At 38.2% G+C, this 17,179-nt stretch overlaps 1 protein-coding gene and 1 pseudogene across 5 annotated transcripts in view; one reads left to right on the forward strand and one right to left on the reverse strand.

Annotated features, from left to right (window-relative positions):
• The window catches only part of KIF27 (kinesin family member 27), a 129,900-nt gene that overhangs the window by 49,718 nt on the left and 63,003 nt on the right, over positions 1-17,179 (forward strand). For all 5 annotated transcript variants that reach the window (XM_069105090.1, XM_069105087.1, XM_069105091.1 and 2 more), the window contains 2 exons: positions 6,264-6,419; positions 10,131-10,336. In XM_069105090.1, the coding sequence (XP_068961191.1) occupies positions 6,264-6,419; positions 10,131-10,336 (362 nt within the window). The remainder of the gene's footprint in view (positions 1-6,263; positions 6,420-10,130; positions 10,337-17,179) is intronic.
• LOC138174990 (replication factor C subunit 5 pseudogene) lies at positions 8,332-9,811 on the reverse strand (annotated as a pseudogene).

The following is a 17,179-nucleotide window of genomic DNA, read 5'->3' on the forward strand; positions in this document are numbered from 1 at the left end:
ACAAAAGGGAAGGCTAGGTGGCGCAGTGAATAGAACATTGGCCCTGGAGTTGGGAGGACCTGAGTTCAAAACCGGCCTCAGACACTTAACACTTACCTTGGGCAAGTCACTTAACACCAATTTCCCTCCAAAAAGCAAAAATGAAATAAAATAAACACATCACAACGTGTAAGATACTGTACCAGGGAAAAGAAGAAAAGTAACTTATTCCTTGCCCTCTAAAATCCTGTAGTTTGATAATGAGGGTATGGTATACACACAAATAAGTATCATACAACATAGAATGTTGATAGGGGCAATTGAGAGATCCCAGTTTTATCTGTTTGTGGAGGGTGGGGAGTGAGTGAGTCAATCAGGGAAACTTTTATAGAGTAGGTGATACTAGAATTGTGCCTTAAAGGAAAGAAGAATTGTCTTTGGGTATGACAGACAGAAAACTTTAATATGTTCATAGAAGCAGAAGAGGACAGAATAAAATGGGAAGCTAAGTAATGCAGTTTAGTTTAAACACAGTGCATGGGAAAGGGAATAGAGTAAACTAAAAAGCTAGAAAGGTAGCCAGGGATAGCAAATTGAGTGGTCTGCAAAACTCCTAAAGGCAGCTGAAATCTGATTAAAATGTAATTGGGAAATGTTTAACAAAATAAGTAAAAATACAATAAAACATAGATAATGTCAATTTGAAATTTTTAAGTCAATATGCTGTAATGTAATGCCAAAAGAAGGCAACTTCCCAGGTTCAAAATACCAGCATAGGTGCTCTCTATTTTATTCAGTAACAAACCCAGAACAGAGAAGATCAAAACATGACATCATTCAAAATACAGCATTTACTAAGTGTGATTAAATCATCTCCAAGGCCTACCCCACCCCAGGACTTTCCAATCATTCAATCAATTACAAAGTCTCTGTTCCAAATACTTCTCCACCCCTAGGCTATACCTTAATTAAGTCCACCACAAAGCCCCTCTTCTCAAATGGAGATTAGTTTCCAAACATAAGTAAAATACATTCATTTGCTCAACCATAGAACACAAAAAGGTCAAAAGTTCCCCACCCCTGGATCACAATTGAATCTACCCCAGAGTTACATCAAGTTTAAACACAGCACTTAATACCCAAATGGAGGTCTTTTCTTCATCTTGACACGAGGCAAGTTCTCAGCAATCTTAGTTCCTGGGGAGACAAGGCTTAGCAAGGCCATAAGATACATTGCCAGTCCCTTCATGAATTTATCCTCTGTCTGTAGAACAGTCCTAGAACCCCTGAACACATTAGCAAAGCCCTCTCCCAGGATTTCTGTAAACATACAACAAGAAAATCCTTCTTCAGGGCTTCTAAACCAACAGAAAGGCTCCCAGACCCCTGCAACAACAGCACTGTCCTTCACCAGTGGACAGTATTCATTCTGTCTGCCGGACAGTCTCCAGACCCCTGCAACAACAGTACTGTCCCTCACCAGTGGACAGTATTCACTCTCAGTACTGTCCCTCACCAGTGGACAGTATTCACTCTCTGTCTGCAGGACAGTCTCAGGCCTTCTTAACCAAATGCCAGGTTCCAGGACTTCTTCAACAGGACAGTCTTTCACCAGTGGACAAATCTGGCAAAATAACATCAAAACAGACAGACAAAGTACCAGCAAAACAGCCATGTCTCCTCAGTCCTTGGCAGCTCAGGGGGCAGGTCTCAAAAGTCCAGGGCAATTCAAAGCGGCCACCAGCAATCTCTTAGTCTCTCCCTCTACACGAGGTGCTGCTTCCAAAAAAAGAACTTCCGCCTCTCTCTTGTCTCTCCAAATCTACGTCACCAGCTCCTCCCAGTCAGGACTTTCTTTTCACATCAAAAAGTCCATCCCACAGGTGGGATTAACAAGCTCTGGGTTTTAATACAATCAATTTGAAAACCAAGCCAATACAGGGGAATCTTTAATTGCCATTACTATCACATATGCACCCTCTCGGATCCATTCCTGTTTGAGTTTGATGCCACTGCTCTAGCCAGTGTGAAGCCACTGAGATTTTTGACTGTGGAGGTGACATGGTGAGAGCTATGGCTTAGGAAGATTAATTTGGGAGCTCTTTGGAGAATGGACTGAAGAGGAAAGAGTAGAGAAACGAGGAGGCTGTTTTCACGTATGGTCATGGCACAATAAATTGGAGAAGAAGAGGGTAGTGGAGGAGGCAACTGAGCCAAATGTCCATTGTATATTTTTCTTCTTTATTAAATTATCCATTCCCATTTTAAACATAATACCCAAATCATTATTGAATTGAATTAGATGACTGTCAAGATGCATTATAATGCATTAGATGTTGAATATGAATTAATCCTTTTCTCTTCTGCAAAGCTAAATATATTTAACATAGACTAGCCTCCTAAAATTACTATTATTATATATTTCTTCCTTTCCTTTCTTATCTTTGCCTTTATTTTCTCACTAAATTTCTCCCTTTTTCCTTTTAGTTATTTCTACCATTAATAATTGTACCTTGAACTATTTATCAGTCAGGAGAGCCTAGATGCAATAGTTAAACTGACAATTTAAAAATATTTTAGGGAGATGTTCCTTTTTCAAACTAAACACTTTCAAAACTGAATTCAATCTCCCTCAAACCTGCTAATTCTGACTTTTGCATTGTTGTTGCTGACATCACAAGATTTCCAATCCCGTCCAGTTACCAGGTATAAAACCTCAGTCATCTTTGGCTTTTTCTTGGTGTCACCCTTCTTTTTTATTTAGTTGCCAAATCCTGGTGATTTCTTTCTCCACAATATTATCTCTGACATCTGTGTTCTTCTCCCTCCTTCACATTGCCTCACCCTGGTTCAGATACTCCTGACCTCCTACCAGAATGATTCAAATAGCTTTAGGCTGAAAGCAGGAAAGTCAATTGCATTTCCTTTCCATCCACCTTTATTAGAGCTGTCAATTTAATTTATAGGTCTAATCACATCACTCTTCTGTTCAAAAACATTCATAGCTCTTAGAATTACAGAATGAAAGATCTAGAATGAAAAGGGACATCAGAAGTTATCTGTTCCAACCTCCTCATTTTACATATGTGAAAACTAAAGCCCAGAGCTGAAGTGATTTGCCCAAGATCATACAACCACTCAGTAACAGAGTCTGGGTTTGAACCCAGATCTTCTAGCTACAAAGCCCCTCTCTCCATGATGCCACTTCCAATCTTTATCAGTTTCTAATTGGCTAGAGGTTAAAATACAAATACTTGGCCTAGAACTGATTCTTTTTCATAATCTGACTCTGACCTACATTTCCAGATTTTTTTATGTCATTTGCTCTTATGCATATTATATTCTTATAAAATTGGACTTAATCAATCAATCAAACATTTATTAAGCACTTACTAGTGCCAGGCTGTGCCAAGTACTAAACTACTAATTGTTTTCTGATATAACCCTATACTCACCCTCTTTATATTTATATATGTCCTGCCACAGTCAGTAATTTCTTAAATGTTAAATCTGATGGTCTTTTATCAGTCGTTATCATCTTTGTTCTTTTTTGCAACTTTTGGCATTGTTGTCAAATTCTACTTGTGGCAAGAAAAATTCCCTGTGGTGTCCTTTCTTGCTTTGACCTTGTAGCTGAAGCAGGTATCCCTCAGTGGCAGGCTCTGCCCACCAGAGCAGGGGCTAGTGAGCAACCCTTCCCCCCCCGCTTTTTTTTTTAGTGGAAAGAATGAGTATTTTAGGTTAAGCAGGTATGGGTGGGTTGTGATTATAATGGCTTTCTCCCCATACAAGTTTTCTATTCCAAACTTGCCTGTTTCTTCTGAGGGCATTGCTATCCATCTAGTCACACAGGTACACAAGTTTGCAAACTCAACATTATGCACAGCTTCTCACTTTACCTTCTTCCATATACCTTGTCAGTTGCCTAGACTTCTCCTTGTTCTCTCTCCGGTCTCTCCCTTATGGATTCTCTCCTTTTCTACTCACAAAATCACTCTAAATCAATCCCTCATCATCTCCCTCCTGGTCTACTGCAGTAACCTCCCATGGTTCTCCCTTTCTCTCCCCTCTACAGTCTTTTCTCCACAGATCTGCCAAGATACTGTAGCGCCAAAGCAATATTTATAGCCCCCACAATCATGATAAAGACCGTGTCTTTAAATATCACATGACATTTGATCGCAAAATATACAAAACTTTCCAGGTAAAGGACAGAACTGAAGCATTTATTTAGACACCAGAAAACTGAATCCCAAAACTAGTAATCCAATTCCATCGTAGTACCAAAGATATTCAGAAGCCATAATAACACTGAGAGCCACATTGTCCTTCAGCCTTCCCACAAACCAATACAAGATCAATATTTACTCACAAACCTCTCTCTCTCCTTGCCTGAGCACCTCTCTCTCCCACTGTCTCTCTGGCTCTGGCTCCCAGCTCCCCTCTCACCACAGGCTCCATGTGACTGTTAGGGGGCAGAGTTTATCTTCACAGCAGGGAAGGGCTCTGCTGCACCCTTCAACAAACTACTTCCATCATAGGCTCCATGTGATTACATTCAGCCTATTGGGGGGGCAGAGTTTACTTTCAAAGCAGGGGGGGTCTTCAAACTCCCCCCTAGATCTATTAAGGGGCAGGGAAGATCTTCAGATTCCCATTCCCATTACATTCCACAGACCTGCCAAGATAGGAAGGGCAAATCTACCTGTGTCACTTTTCTATTTTGTAGATTTCATTGGCTCCCTATTGGCTCTAGATCTATGAAATATTATTCCATCTTTACCTTATCCTTTTAAAATTTCTATTTTATGTGTTTTATATTATATTTAATGGTACATTATTACATCATATAATTTGCAAATAACTAAATATACACATTTTTGGGGGATGCTCAGATTTTTTACTCAGGGAGTGTACAGTCTAAAAAGTTTGGAAACCACTGTAATGGGAGATACAATATATACACAAGTGTTATCCAGAGATGACTGAAGTGAGAGAGATATAGACACTTAAAACTGGGGGGATCAGGAAAGGCTTTATTTAAGATGTGGTACCTAAACAGAACCTCAGAGAAGGAAAGGAATCCTGAGAGGTGGAGGAGAGGAGAAAATGCAGCCAGGCAATGGGGCACAGCCCAGTTACAGATAGACAGATAGGAAAAGAGCTAGTATAAGGTAAGTTTGGCCAGAATATAATAGAGTGTATGAAGCAGAGCAATATAAATGAAAGAATCACAGAGTTTGGGGAGTTGGAAGGGACCTCTAGGAATAGTTTAATACATAAATAAAAGGAATTGCCATTAGAACATACCCTGCAAATGGGCAGAGCAGCTAAGTAGTGCAGTGGATAGAGTACTGGGCCAGAGGACTTCATCTTCCTGAGTTCAGATCTAGCCTCTAACACTTTCTAGATGTGTGACCACCCTGGGCAAGTCACTTAGCCCTGTTTGTCTCAGTATGACTCTTTGTGACCCCACTTGGGTTTTTTTTGGCAAAGTGGTTTGCCATTTCCTTCTCTAGCTCATTTTACAGGTGAGGAAACTGAAGCAAACAGGGTTAAGCAACTTGCCCAGGGTCACATAACTAAGAAATGTCTGAAGTCAGATTTGAACTCAAGGAGATGAGTCTTCCTGAATCCAGGACTGACATTCTATCCACTATGCCACATAGCTTTCCTAAAATAATGTTACTAATACACAAATTTTAACCATATCACTCATATGCTCAAGAAGTTTTGTAACTCCTATTGTTTATAGGAGAAAATAGAAAATTCCTTAACTTGGCATTGTACTCTTAAGTTCTCGTCAAGCTAGATTACTGCCGTCCCCTAGTAATCTTGTCAGTGCCAGCTCTTGGCTTATTGTGTTAATACTGCAAGTCATTCCTCATGCCTGGGAATGTATCCCTTTCTTAACTCAGATTGTTGAAATGCCTGCTCTAGGAAACTTCCCTACTTCTTCCTCCCCAAAGTAGTCTTTTCCTCCTCAAATTTCCTGTAGTACCTCTTATCTCTCCTTTGCCCTAATCACATTCTGTCTCTCTTTCTGTCTGTCTCTGTCTCTCTGTACGTATTTGTGTACATACATACACATAGGTGTGTGTGTGTGTGTGTGTGTGTGTGTGTGTGTACAATTGTTTCTTGTCTCCCTATTAGGTTATAATTTCCTTGAAGGCAGAGATAATGTCGTTTTTCTTTTTTGTAGTCCTAGCACTTACTGCTCTGCTTTCCATGTACTAGGTGCTTAATAAATGTTTGAATTAAAGTTTGCTTCTTTAATGTTTAAGGGATAAAAGTTGAATGTCTCCAGGAAAGTCAGGTATTAAACTTGCAAAAATTGAAGAATTCAGAACTCAGACTCACGGAAGCTAAGCAAAAAATGAGAGAACTTACAATCAATATCAAGATGAAGGAAGAGCTCATTAAAGAATTAATTAAAACAGGTAATTGTTTCTTGTAAGACAGCTCATATGCAACAATGTTTTTGTTGTTAATATTATAGTATTTTTGCCTTTTCAATGTATACTACAGCCTCATTATGATCCAACTCAGTAGAACATAGAATTAAAGAAAAGTCAATATTCCTCATATCCTTTGATTTTTTTTAGTTTATTTTGTTTTCAAAATTCTTTTTTTTTTTTTAAAGCAATCAGGGTTAAGTAACTTGCTCAAGGTTACACGGCCAGTTATTTCGGGGTGTGGTGCTGAGTGTCTGAGCCCAGGATTAGATCTCCAGGTCGTCCCAACACTGGAGCCGGTACTCTTACTCGCTGAGCCACCTGGCCGCCCCTAAGCAATTGGGGTTAAGTAACTTGCTCAAGGTTACATGGCCAGGTGTTTCTGGGTGGGTGCTAAGTGTCTGAGCCCGGGATTCGATCTCCAGGTTGTTCTGACACTGGAGCCGGTGCTCTTACTTGCTGTGTTACCTGGCCGCCCCCTTATATCTTTAATTTTTTTATGACTATTGCTAGTATTTTTAGAATTATGTGAAATATTAGGGACTAAAATAAATATTCTATTTTACTCAGGTATTGGGAAAACTTTTTGTATTTCTCAATTGCAAATAATGTAGATACTTGGTTTTTAAAATTTATACATTAGTCATAGTAAAAAGTTATTTTATGATCTATGACTTTTAGAATTTTTACCATAAATAAATACTATATTTTATCTCCAACTATTGATATAGTCATGTAGTTTTTTTTATTACTTACATGATTATACTCATTATTTTCTTAATATAATATCATCCTAACATTCCTGATATAAATCCAACCTGGTCATTGTTAAATAATTCAAAGTGTTTGTTACTGTAATTTTCTTATTAGAATTTTTAAAGAATTTGCGTAGTTATTCATTAGTGAGATTGAAGTTTTGTTTTCTTTCTCTGCTTTGTCCCTCCTTGGTTTGTAAATTAGGATCTTAAATATGTCCAATAAAAAAGAATTTGGTACAGTATATTTTTTAAAATTATCAATAATTGTGTAGAATATATATTTATTTCTCTTTAAACATTTGATAGAATTATCTTTTTGTTTTGTCTTTGCTTTTTGGAGGGGGGAAGGCAGGGCAATTGGGGTTAAGTGACTTGCCCAAGGTCACACAGCCAGTAAGTGTTAAGTGTCTGAGGCTAGATTTGAACTCAGGTCCTCCTTACTCCAGGCCCAGTGCTCTATTCACTGTGCCACCTAGCTGTCCTGATAGAATTATCTTGCAGATCTAGTTGAATCAAGTGTTTGGGTTTTTTTTTTTTTTTGGTAGTTCATTTAGGACTTGTTTGGTTTCTTTTGGATACTGGGTTTTTTAGGATTATATTTAAAATAATTTTATTAATTTGAATATTTTATGTTTATGTTGATAATCATCCATTTCTTTTAAGTTCTCAGGTTAGCTGATATGTAATTGTGCATTGTAGTTTCTAATTTTTTTTTCTTCTCTGATCATTGTGAATTAACTTCATTTTTTTATTTTAGGAATTAGGCAATTACCTCTCTTTCTTTTGCTTTCTTTCTCTGACTCACTCTAGCTCTCATAGGGTTAATTTAATGTTTATCAATTTTTTGATACTCTTTTAAAAAAAAAGATCCCTTAGCTTTGCTTAGCATTTCTGTAGTCCTTATTTCCTCTAGTTCTCCTCTAATTTTTGAGATTTCTTCTTCTCTGCTTGTTTTGGATTTTTCAAATTAAAAATTTTTTTCAACTTATTCTTTCTTTCTTTTTTTTCTTTCAACTGAATGTTTCAGAGAAAGAATTTTTTCCAAGGACAGTTTTACTTGTGTCCCTGAAAAGTCTCAATATTTTATTTCCTTTTAAAAATAAAAATATCTTATTTGTATTCATATCTTCTGCTTTTTTATATCAATTTCTTTCTTTTTTTTTTTGTCTTAGAAAAGGACAAAATTTATTTTCAACCATAAACCCAATAACAATAAGTAAAGATATTATCACAAATTACACTTGAGAAACAAACATTATTCTCTGGGACAACTCCAGATGGGGGCACAGTTGAGGACTCTTCTCCCTTGACCAGAGCCCTGGGAGGGCAAAGAGGCCTTTGCTAAGCTGGGCATGCTACAATCAGACCACAAAAAAGACTTATGGAACACCCAAATGTCCTCAATTTGAGTACCTTATTACCCAAATGGGGAAAGTCAACATTTCCAGGACTTCTTGTCCATTTCTAGCTCTGGGGCCACTACTTTTCCCCATGAGTTGGAGAATTAGGAGTCTTGTTTTCTAATCATTGCTGGGGGCTTGGAAATTGTTTTGTTCAGGCTTCTGCTACAATTGAATCTCTGGTGACTTGAAAAGCAGCAATGAGTGAACTTAGCTGAATCTTCTCACTTGTGCCAACAGCAAGTCTGTGTTCAATGTCCGCCATTTTGATCAGCAAATGTATTCTAACTGGAGGTGGAAAGTCAACTCGATGTACAAATAAGTGTATCTCTGTCAGAATATGGTGCAATGCCAAGCCCTTCAGGGTTTTCAGTTCCATGATATTCCTGTATGCCGTGGTAAAGCCCTGGTTCAGCATCCAGTCAAGAATGTTGGTGATGTCAGACTTGAGTGGGTGTGCTGTGCAGGTGTACACTGTCTCCTCGGTCACCTTCCCAAAGGCCATGTTGGTGCTCTGTAAAATATTCAGGGCCCTTCACATGTCACCACTGGAAAGGGTGACCAGCGCTTTCATTCCGTCTTCGCTTATGTCAACATTCTCTTCTTGTACAACGTGCTCCGGGCAGGGAACCATCAGCTCAGGAGTCAAGGGGCCAAATCGGAACCTTGTACATCGAGACTGCAGGGCGGGGATGATCTTTGACAGATAATTACAGCTGAGGCACAACCTGGTGTTCTCTGTGAACTTCTCAGTCACTCTTCTCAAAGCATTCTGAGCATCCTGGGTCATGGCATCTTTCTCATCCAATATCTCAAGTTCAAAACCTTTCTTAAATATTGTCCTTGTGCTGGCAAAACTCAGAATTGGTCCCCGTACAATATCTGTTCCTCGGCCACCAGAAGCATTGAGCTCCAGGACCATCGAGTTGGACTCTTCATCTTTGTAGAGTTGTTTGGCACAGGCCAAGGTGGTGGATGTCTTGCCGGTCCCGGGGGGGCCATAGAGAAGCAGATGTGGCAGTCGATCTTCACTGATAAATTTTTGGATGGTACTTAGGATATCCTGATGAGAGATTAGGTCATTCAGCGTCTGTGGTCGATATTTTTCAACCCTGGAATAAGAATTGACACACACACACACAGGGCAGGTTCCTGCTTTTGGCCGCGGGCTGCTGTCGGACTGCCGGGACAGACATGCCGGCGCGGACCCAGAGCGCAGAGCGGAAGCAGCCTATCAATTTATTTCTAAATATATTTCTTCTCCCCTACACAAAGAGCCATTTCTTATAATAGTAATTGAAAAAGAAAGGAGGGAAAAGAAGCAATTCAGCTTTTGGCATAAAAGCGCCAGAAAGTTTTAATAGTCACTGCTTTACAAATAACCTATAGATTATTTTAGTAAGCATTGTCAACTTTGATCTATTTCATTCATAGGTTCAATATGAATTATTTTAATTTTTTCTATCATTTCTGCCATTGTTCATTGAAGTGAATTATACAAGTGATTTTTTAATAGGTTTTAATTTCTTTGTATTAAGGTAATGATGCCAAGGCTGTAAGTAAACAGTATTCCCTGAGAGTAACAAAACTGGCACATGAAGCAGAACAGGCCAAAGTGGAATTAACTGAAACACAAAAGCAGCTGCAGGACCTGGAAAATAAGGATCTGAGGGATGTTGCTTTGAAACTGAGATTACAGAAGGAGTTCCGGAAAAAGATGGATGCAGCAAAACTAAAAGTTCAGGTAATTAATTAGAAAAAGCCATTCAACTCTTATAGCCACGTATTTTTCTTTCTGGGATTGCAGGGAAGAAAAAGTGGAGTGGTGAGATTTTGTTGTGTTTTTGTAGAACAAGGAAAAAGCAGCAAGGGAATGGTTTCCTTTTTTTTTAAAAAATCTAATTTGTTAGTAAATAGTAATTAAATGTGTGTGCATAATACATGTATGTGTGAACACGTGATAGTGTATTTTAAATAGTGTACACTATTGATAGGTATAGACTTGACAAAAAATGCCTTTGTGGCATCAATGACCCACTATGCTCCATGATTCTGCTCTCTTTTTAAAAAATTTTATCTGCAAGCCTTGTTTAGCTGGTGTTCCCTTCTGTTTTCTAGCTGCCACCACTTTCTTTCTGTACCTGGATTCCTTCAACTGTTTTGGTTTTTGGGAAAGGACACAGGTCTCTTTTTCCCACTTGAAGGTATTTTAAAGGTTCTATTACTAAGCACTTTTGTCTCTACTAAAGTAATTTCCACATAGTATTCCATGCCTTGACCCATAATAGAACCCTCTCTGTAACAAATAAAACCAGTTAAATTAAACTGACTAACCCAGAACTGAATATGACCATATATGCAACATTATGTCCCTGTCCCAAATCTCTCCACTGAGAAGTAGGAAGGTGTGTTTTATTATTTAACTTCTGAAACCAAAACCAGTTAGTCATCTAGGCAAGTCAGCAAATAGTACAACCTTCTTGAGGGCATGGGCTGCTCTTGCCTTCTTTTGTATTCCCAGTGTTTAGCACTATATCTGGCACATAATAAGCATTTAAGCGCCAAACAGAAGCCAGGCACTGTGCTAAGTAAGAACTAAGTGCTTGAGACACCAAAATAAAAAAAAAAAGCCAAATACAGTTCCGGCCATTAGGGAGCCCACAGTGTGATGGGTAGATAACATGAAAGCAGCTGTGTATGTACAAGGTATATATCATGTAAGTGGGAGATAATCTTAGAGGGAGGATACTAGCATTTATATAGCACTTTAAGATTTGAAAAGTATTGTACATACATCATCTCATCTGATCTTCATGATAATCCTTTAAAACCAAATGTTGTTATTATCCCCATTTTGCAGATGAGGAAACCATTGTCTACCTCTTGTTCTGATTTGATTTTTTCCCTACATATATAAACATATTCATACAAATATCTCCATGTTTCTCTGAATTCCACCTCTTCCTTATTTCTTGTGGTATAGTAATGTATACATAACATTATACTGTATTTAATACTGCATTCACAAACCACAATTTATTCAGCCATTCCTCATTCAGTGAGCACCTACATTTTTCTAATAAAAAAAAATTATTGACTAAAAGTACTTCCTTGAATATATACATAGAGTTTTTCTCTTTGTGTTTCACCTCCTTGAAGTATATTCCCAATAGTAGGATTGTTGGAAGCAGAGGGTGTTAACAGTTCAGTAACTTTTCTTGTATTCCAAATTATTTTCTTGAATAGTTACATAAATTCAAAGCTCCACAAATAGTATATTAGGGTACTTATCTACCTATGGCTTTTGTCCTTCCTTCAATATTGCTTATTTCCATTTTTAATCATCTTTGCTAATTTGGATTTTTCTTATTAGCGTTTGAGTTTTTGTGTGTTTAATTGTTGGTGGTTTACATTTCTTTGGAAAACTGTTCATCTTTTGAGCACTTATAGTGGGAAGTGAGCATTGCTCTTAAACATTTTTGTCATTTCTCTATATATCTAGATTAATTATTAATTATCACAGTCCTGGCCCTACATATGATAATAAATAGAACTAGGCCTTATTACTTCTTTATTCATTCTCATCCTGGCTAAGTCTCCAATCCTCTTTCCTGAAAATTTTTTTGGGGAGGTTAACCTAGTCCTATCTGTGATAGAGACTGTTAAATCAAGTACTAAATTTATTAGCTGATATAAATTGGATTTGGCAAGGTTCTTTTGTTCTTCAGCCCTTCTAGAATACACTTTTCTAAGCTTAATGGATGGGAGGGCATGGGAACCCCTGCACCTGTGGCAGCTAGCTCTCTTCCATTAGTCTCGTTCCTTCCAGACAAATCCTCTTTACAAGTTTCTAGTCTCTCATGATCTCCTGATTACAGAAGAGCCTGGGAAAGTAGTATTCTTGCTTTTCAAATGAGAAAGCTCTTCTTCACTGACTCTGCAAAAATTTCCCCCTTTAGGCTTCAAGTTGGAAAAAGTTACCTAGGTACCGTGTTGTAGTTAGTGGTAAGAGTATTTAAACTTAGAGTCAAGAGGACACATGGATTTGAATCTCTCCTTTAGTGTTTATTAACTTTGTTACACCAGTCAAATCATTTAAAGCTTAGGCTAAATGAGAGACGATATCATCTGTAAAATTAGACTAATACTTGTATTCCTTACAGATTAGTTATGAAAATGACTTGCAAGTGTTGAAGTATTTCTGTAAATGTGGTTTGTTATTATTACCATTATCATTGTGCAGCTAGGTAGAGCAGTGGATAGTGTGCTAGACCTAGAATCAGGAAGACCTGAGTTCAAATCCAATCTCAGATACTTACTAGTAGTGTGACCCATAACAAGTCATTTAACCCCTGCCTCAGTTTTCTCAACTATAAAATGGGATAATAATAATAGCACTTACCTCCCAGGGTTGTTGTTAGCATCAGATTATAATATTTAGAAAGCACTTAACAATTGTCTGGCACATAGTAAGTGCTACATAAATGCTAGCCATTATTATTACTTTTATTGTCACTGTTGTTGTTACTGTTATCTTCTAAGAACAGCATAATAATAAATAGTTATAGAAGCTGGTTCTCATCTTTCAACTGTCTTATTTTCTCTGGTTGCCTGGAGCAGATTTCCTAGTTTGCTCTTATTTATGAAGGTAGTTTCTCTATTCTACTGCTATAGATTGGTATCTGAGGCCTCTCCTCTCTGGTGACTATATGAACCTCAGATCATTAGGCTTCTTTGTCTTCTTACTGGCATTTCTGCCCCATTCCTTGCTCCTTATGTCCTCTCAGACTGAATGCCTTTTTTTTTTGAATGCCTTTTCTTGTTCATACCAACATTTCCAGCTTCACTTCCAAACAGGCTTCGTTTCTGGAATTCCCTGTCCTCTAGCTGATTGGGAAATGATATGGACATATCCTAGGGACAACAGAGAAAAACCTGTTCCTGGTGTATGCTTACTTTAGTCATCCTATTCACTTTTAGATGACTAAATAAATCATTAAGTGTATAACATTCCCCTAGACTCTGCAGGGGTGGGGAACCTGCAGTTTCAAGCCCTCATGTGGCCCTCTAGGTTCTCAAGTGCAGCCCTTTGATTAAATCCAGACTCCACAGAACAAATCCCCTTACAAAAGGATTTGTTCTGTAAAACGTGGATTCTGTCAAAAGGCCACACCCAAGGACTTAGAAGCTCATGTGTGGCCTTAAAGTTGCAGGCTCCTCACCTCTGCCCCAGAGGTTCACTTTCAAAAGTATTTTTCTGTGTAAGTAATTCTATATCCCATTGACCACAGCTTAAGATATGGTACCACATGCTGTTTAAATACCACTGATGAAGCTGTCAGGGTAAGAAATGTGAATTGCTATAGAGGTATTCTCCATTGATTTAAAGTTCATAACATTTGGGAACCATATCTAATTGTTTTAGGAAAGACAAGTCCACAGACATTTATTAAGCACTTAACACGTGGCAGGCATTGTGATAAATATTGGTGATAAAGTAAAAGACAGTCCCTTTTTTCAAGGAGCTCATGGTCTAATGGGGGAGACAACATGTAGACAGATATGCACGAACAAGACATGTATGGGGAAAATTGATGATAATCTCGGAGGGATGGCACTAACAGTAAGAAGTATTGGAGTCTTCTGGGTCATGTGACCAACAAGATGGAGGACTAGACTTTGATCCCCTTCAACCTCCAAAAGTCACTTGGGACAGAGACTTAGACTGGTAAACTATGAATTGTTTAACATTGGAGGAGGCTGAGACATTTTGAAATACAGCCCCCTAAGGAAATCAAAGTTGAAGAGGGAGTTAGAAAGTAAGCAGCAGGGGAAAATAAGGTGGGGTGGGGCAGACTGAAATTCAAGGTGCTCAGGAAGGAAAAAACTCAAAGACCTTGACAGTAGGAAGATAAATCAATAGGAAAAACATTAATAACAAAAGAAAATATGCTTTTTAGAGGAAGTAGATGAGTTTAGGCATCTATGAATAAATACTGCATAATAAAGGAAAGTGATGAGACAGAGGACCCTGTGGAATTTGAAGAGGACGTGAAGCTACAACACACTGTTTCTGAGTAGTTCAAAAGAGAAAAATGAGAATGAGAGTAGAATTTACAGCTTGAACAGCACAAATAATGGGAAGAATAGAAAAACTGCAATCTGGGATGGCAAGTCACACCAGAGAACAACAAATTGAGAATGCAAAAGGGCATCATGTCATTATCCCCAAAATGCTCATTGTCCAAAAAAATAACCATCCTGATCTTGAATACGTGATGTGTAGAGAAAGCCTGAGGACCATAGGTCTCCCAGAACATCATGACAAGATTAAAAACCTGAACACTATAATGCAACAGATGATAAAAGAAAACTGTCCAGAACTTCTAAATATAGACAATGAAATAATGAGCAGAAGAATTTGTAGATCATCTCCAGAAAAAAAACTCAAGGCAGCAAAATCCCAGAAAACATAGTGGATAAATATAATTCAGATTCAGAAACAAGTTATACAGGCCACCTTTGAAAGACTTTCAAATGCAAAGGAAAGGAAATTTGAATAGCACTAGACTCAGCTGTGCCCACCAGAAAACTTGGGAAGGAATGGAATGTTGCGTTCTGCAGAGCAGTGGAGTTCAAGATGCAGTCCAGGGTGACCTACTCTACAAATCTGAGCATAATCATAAATGAAAAAAGATCAATTTTTAAAAATTGAGAGGCACTGGAAACATTTTTAGAAATAAAACCAGACCTGAGATTATTTGTTTCTCAAACACCTCAGATGACAGAAATTTAGGAGGGGTAAATAAGTATCAATCTAGAACAGCAATAGCAACAGTGACAACAGAGAGACCAAAAAGAGACTTCTCTCTGAAGATACGGGTGAAGGCAGAAGTCCAAGGCAGAGGTCTGTTGGAGGTAACCGTGAAGAGGTGCACCTGGGGCATTATGGACAGAATCTGATAGCACCTGCCAACAGGAGAATCAATTTTTTGAGGAACTACATTATAAAATGGGAGGACACATGTAAGTGATGGAGGGAAAATGAGAATAGAGGGGAATGTGTGATGTATCCAAGGTCAAATCAAGGGCTAGCAATGAAAGCAATGAGACCCCTCTGGTCTCTGTAAGAGAAGGTCTAAAAGGAGAGTAGGTGAGGAGGAAAGAAAAGTATTGAAAAGGGGAGGGGTAAGGAAGGAGGCTTTGCTTTGATTGAGGGAATGGATTCCACTAATGAATGCTATTAAGTTTGAAAGGAGATGGGGAATTTGCATGTGCCCTGGGGGATGTGGTGCTTGAAAAAACCATTCATCCTACCTTGGAGGGGGAGAGTTGGAACCTGTGAGGAAAACTGGCACAAGGGAGAGTGGGATGAACCCTGGGATGAGATTTTGAGACATATGGGGGTAAAGAAGAAGATTACCAGAGGGAGGGTACAAATTAATTGTGGGATGCATATTCAGGAATGTGGTGGCTGAGTTATCTACCATGAGTCATTGTCCTCTCTGACACCTGCAGGAATTAGCATTGTTCTAGGAGTGAGGCACAATGGAAAAGGGAAGTCCATGGAGTATGCTCTGCAGGGCAATGGCAGTAACTGCCTAGTGGGAAGAGCCAGAATGGATACCTCGGAAGTTTTGTCTGCATGAGCAATTCAGATAATAGAGAAAGTCTAGATGATTAATAGGGGTCGTGGCCAGAGAATGGAGGTCTACAGTGGACAGAAAGAGAGGATGAGTAAAAATGAAGAGAAATCCTTTCAGGAAAGGGGCATTAGAATTTGTTGAAGTGGGGGAGGAGATGAAAGGGAAATCTGCTTGACTAAAAGGAAAAAAGAGAGGAAGAATTATACAACCAGATTAAATTAGTAAAGAAAAAGGAACAAATAAAACCTCAAAGGGAAAGGAATAACAAGTGGGGGTAGAGGTGGGCATCAGGAGTGAGAGGAAGAGAGCCAGTGGAAATAGGGCCACCTTAGAAAATTTAGCTAAATAACAGAAGGAACAAATATAACTATAACTCATAACTTTAATGAAATAGGTTAACCAACGAATCCAAAAAAATGAAAAAAGAGTGATAGGTAAAAAAAAAAACAAATTTACAATCTGTTGCTTATAATAAGCACATTAAAAAAACAAAAACATTCACAAAATAAAACTGAGGAGATGAAAAAAAATTATTATGCATCACGTTAATCCAGGAAAGCAGGAGGTGCAGTCTTGCTATTTGTTTTTGTTTTTTGCAGTCTTGCTATTTGACAAAGCAAAACCAAACATTCAAAAAATTAAGAGGTAAATAAGGAAACTACATTATGCTGAAAGGAGCCATAGACAACAAAACCAAAATCAATAATAAATTTATACACTTCAAATGTCTTGGCATCCAAATTCATAAAGGAAATGTCTGAGCTACAAGAAGAACATAGTAACACAATAGTGAAAGGGAGATTTCAATGTCCTGTCAGTTTTGGATAGCTCTAACTAAACAAAAGGAAAACATGGAACTAAACAGATTGTTGGAGAAACTAGTGTTTAAAGACATAATGGTATTTTCTAAATGGAATGGCAAAAGAAAATGTATAATTCTT

Source organism: Petaurus breviceps, unplaced genomic scaffold, assembly GCF_028583685.1.
Source record: "Petaurus breviceps papuanus isolate PSGF00001 unplaced genomic scaffold, PetGlider_PUasm1.0 138, whole genome shotgun sequence".
Classification (NCBI taxonomy): Eukaryota; Metazoa; Chordata; class Mammalia; order Diprotodontia; family Petauridae; genus Petaurus; species Petaurus breviceps.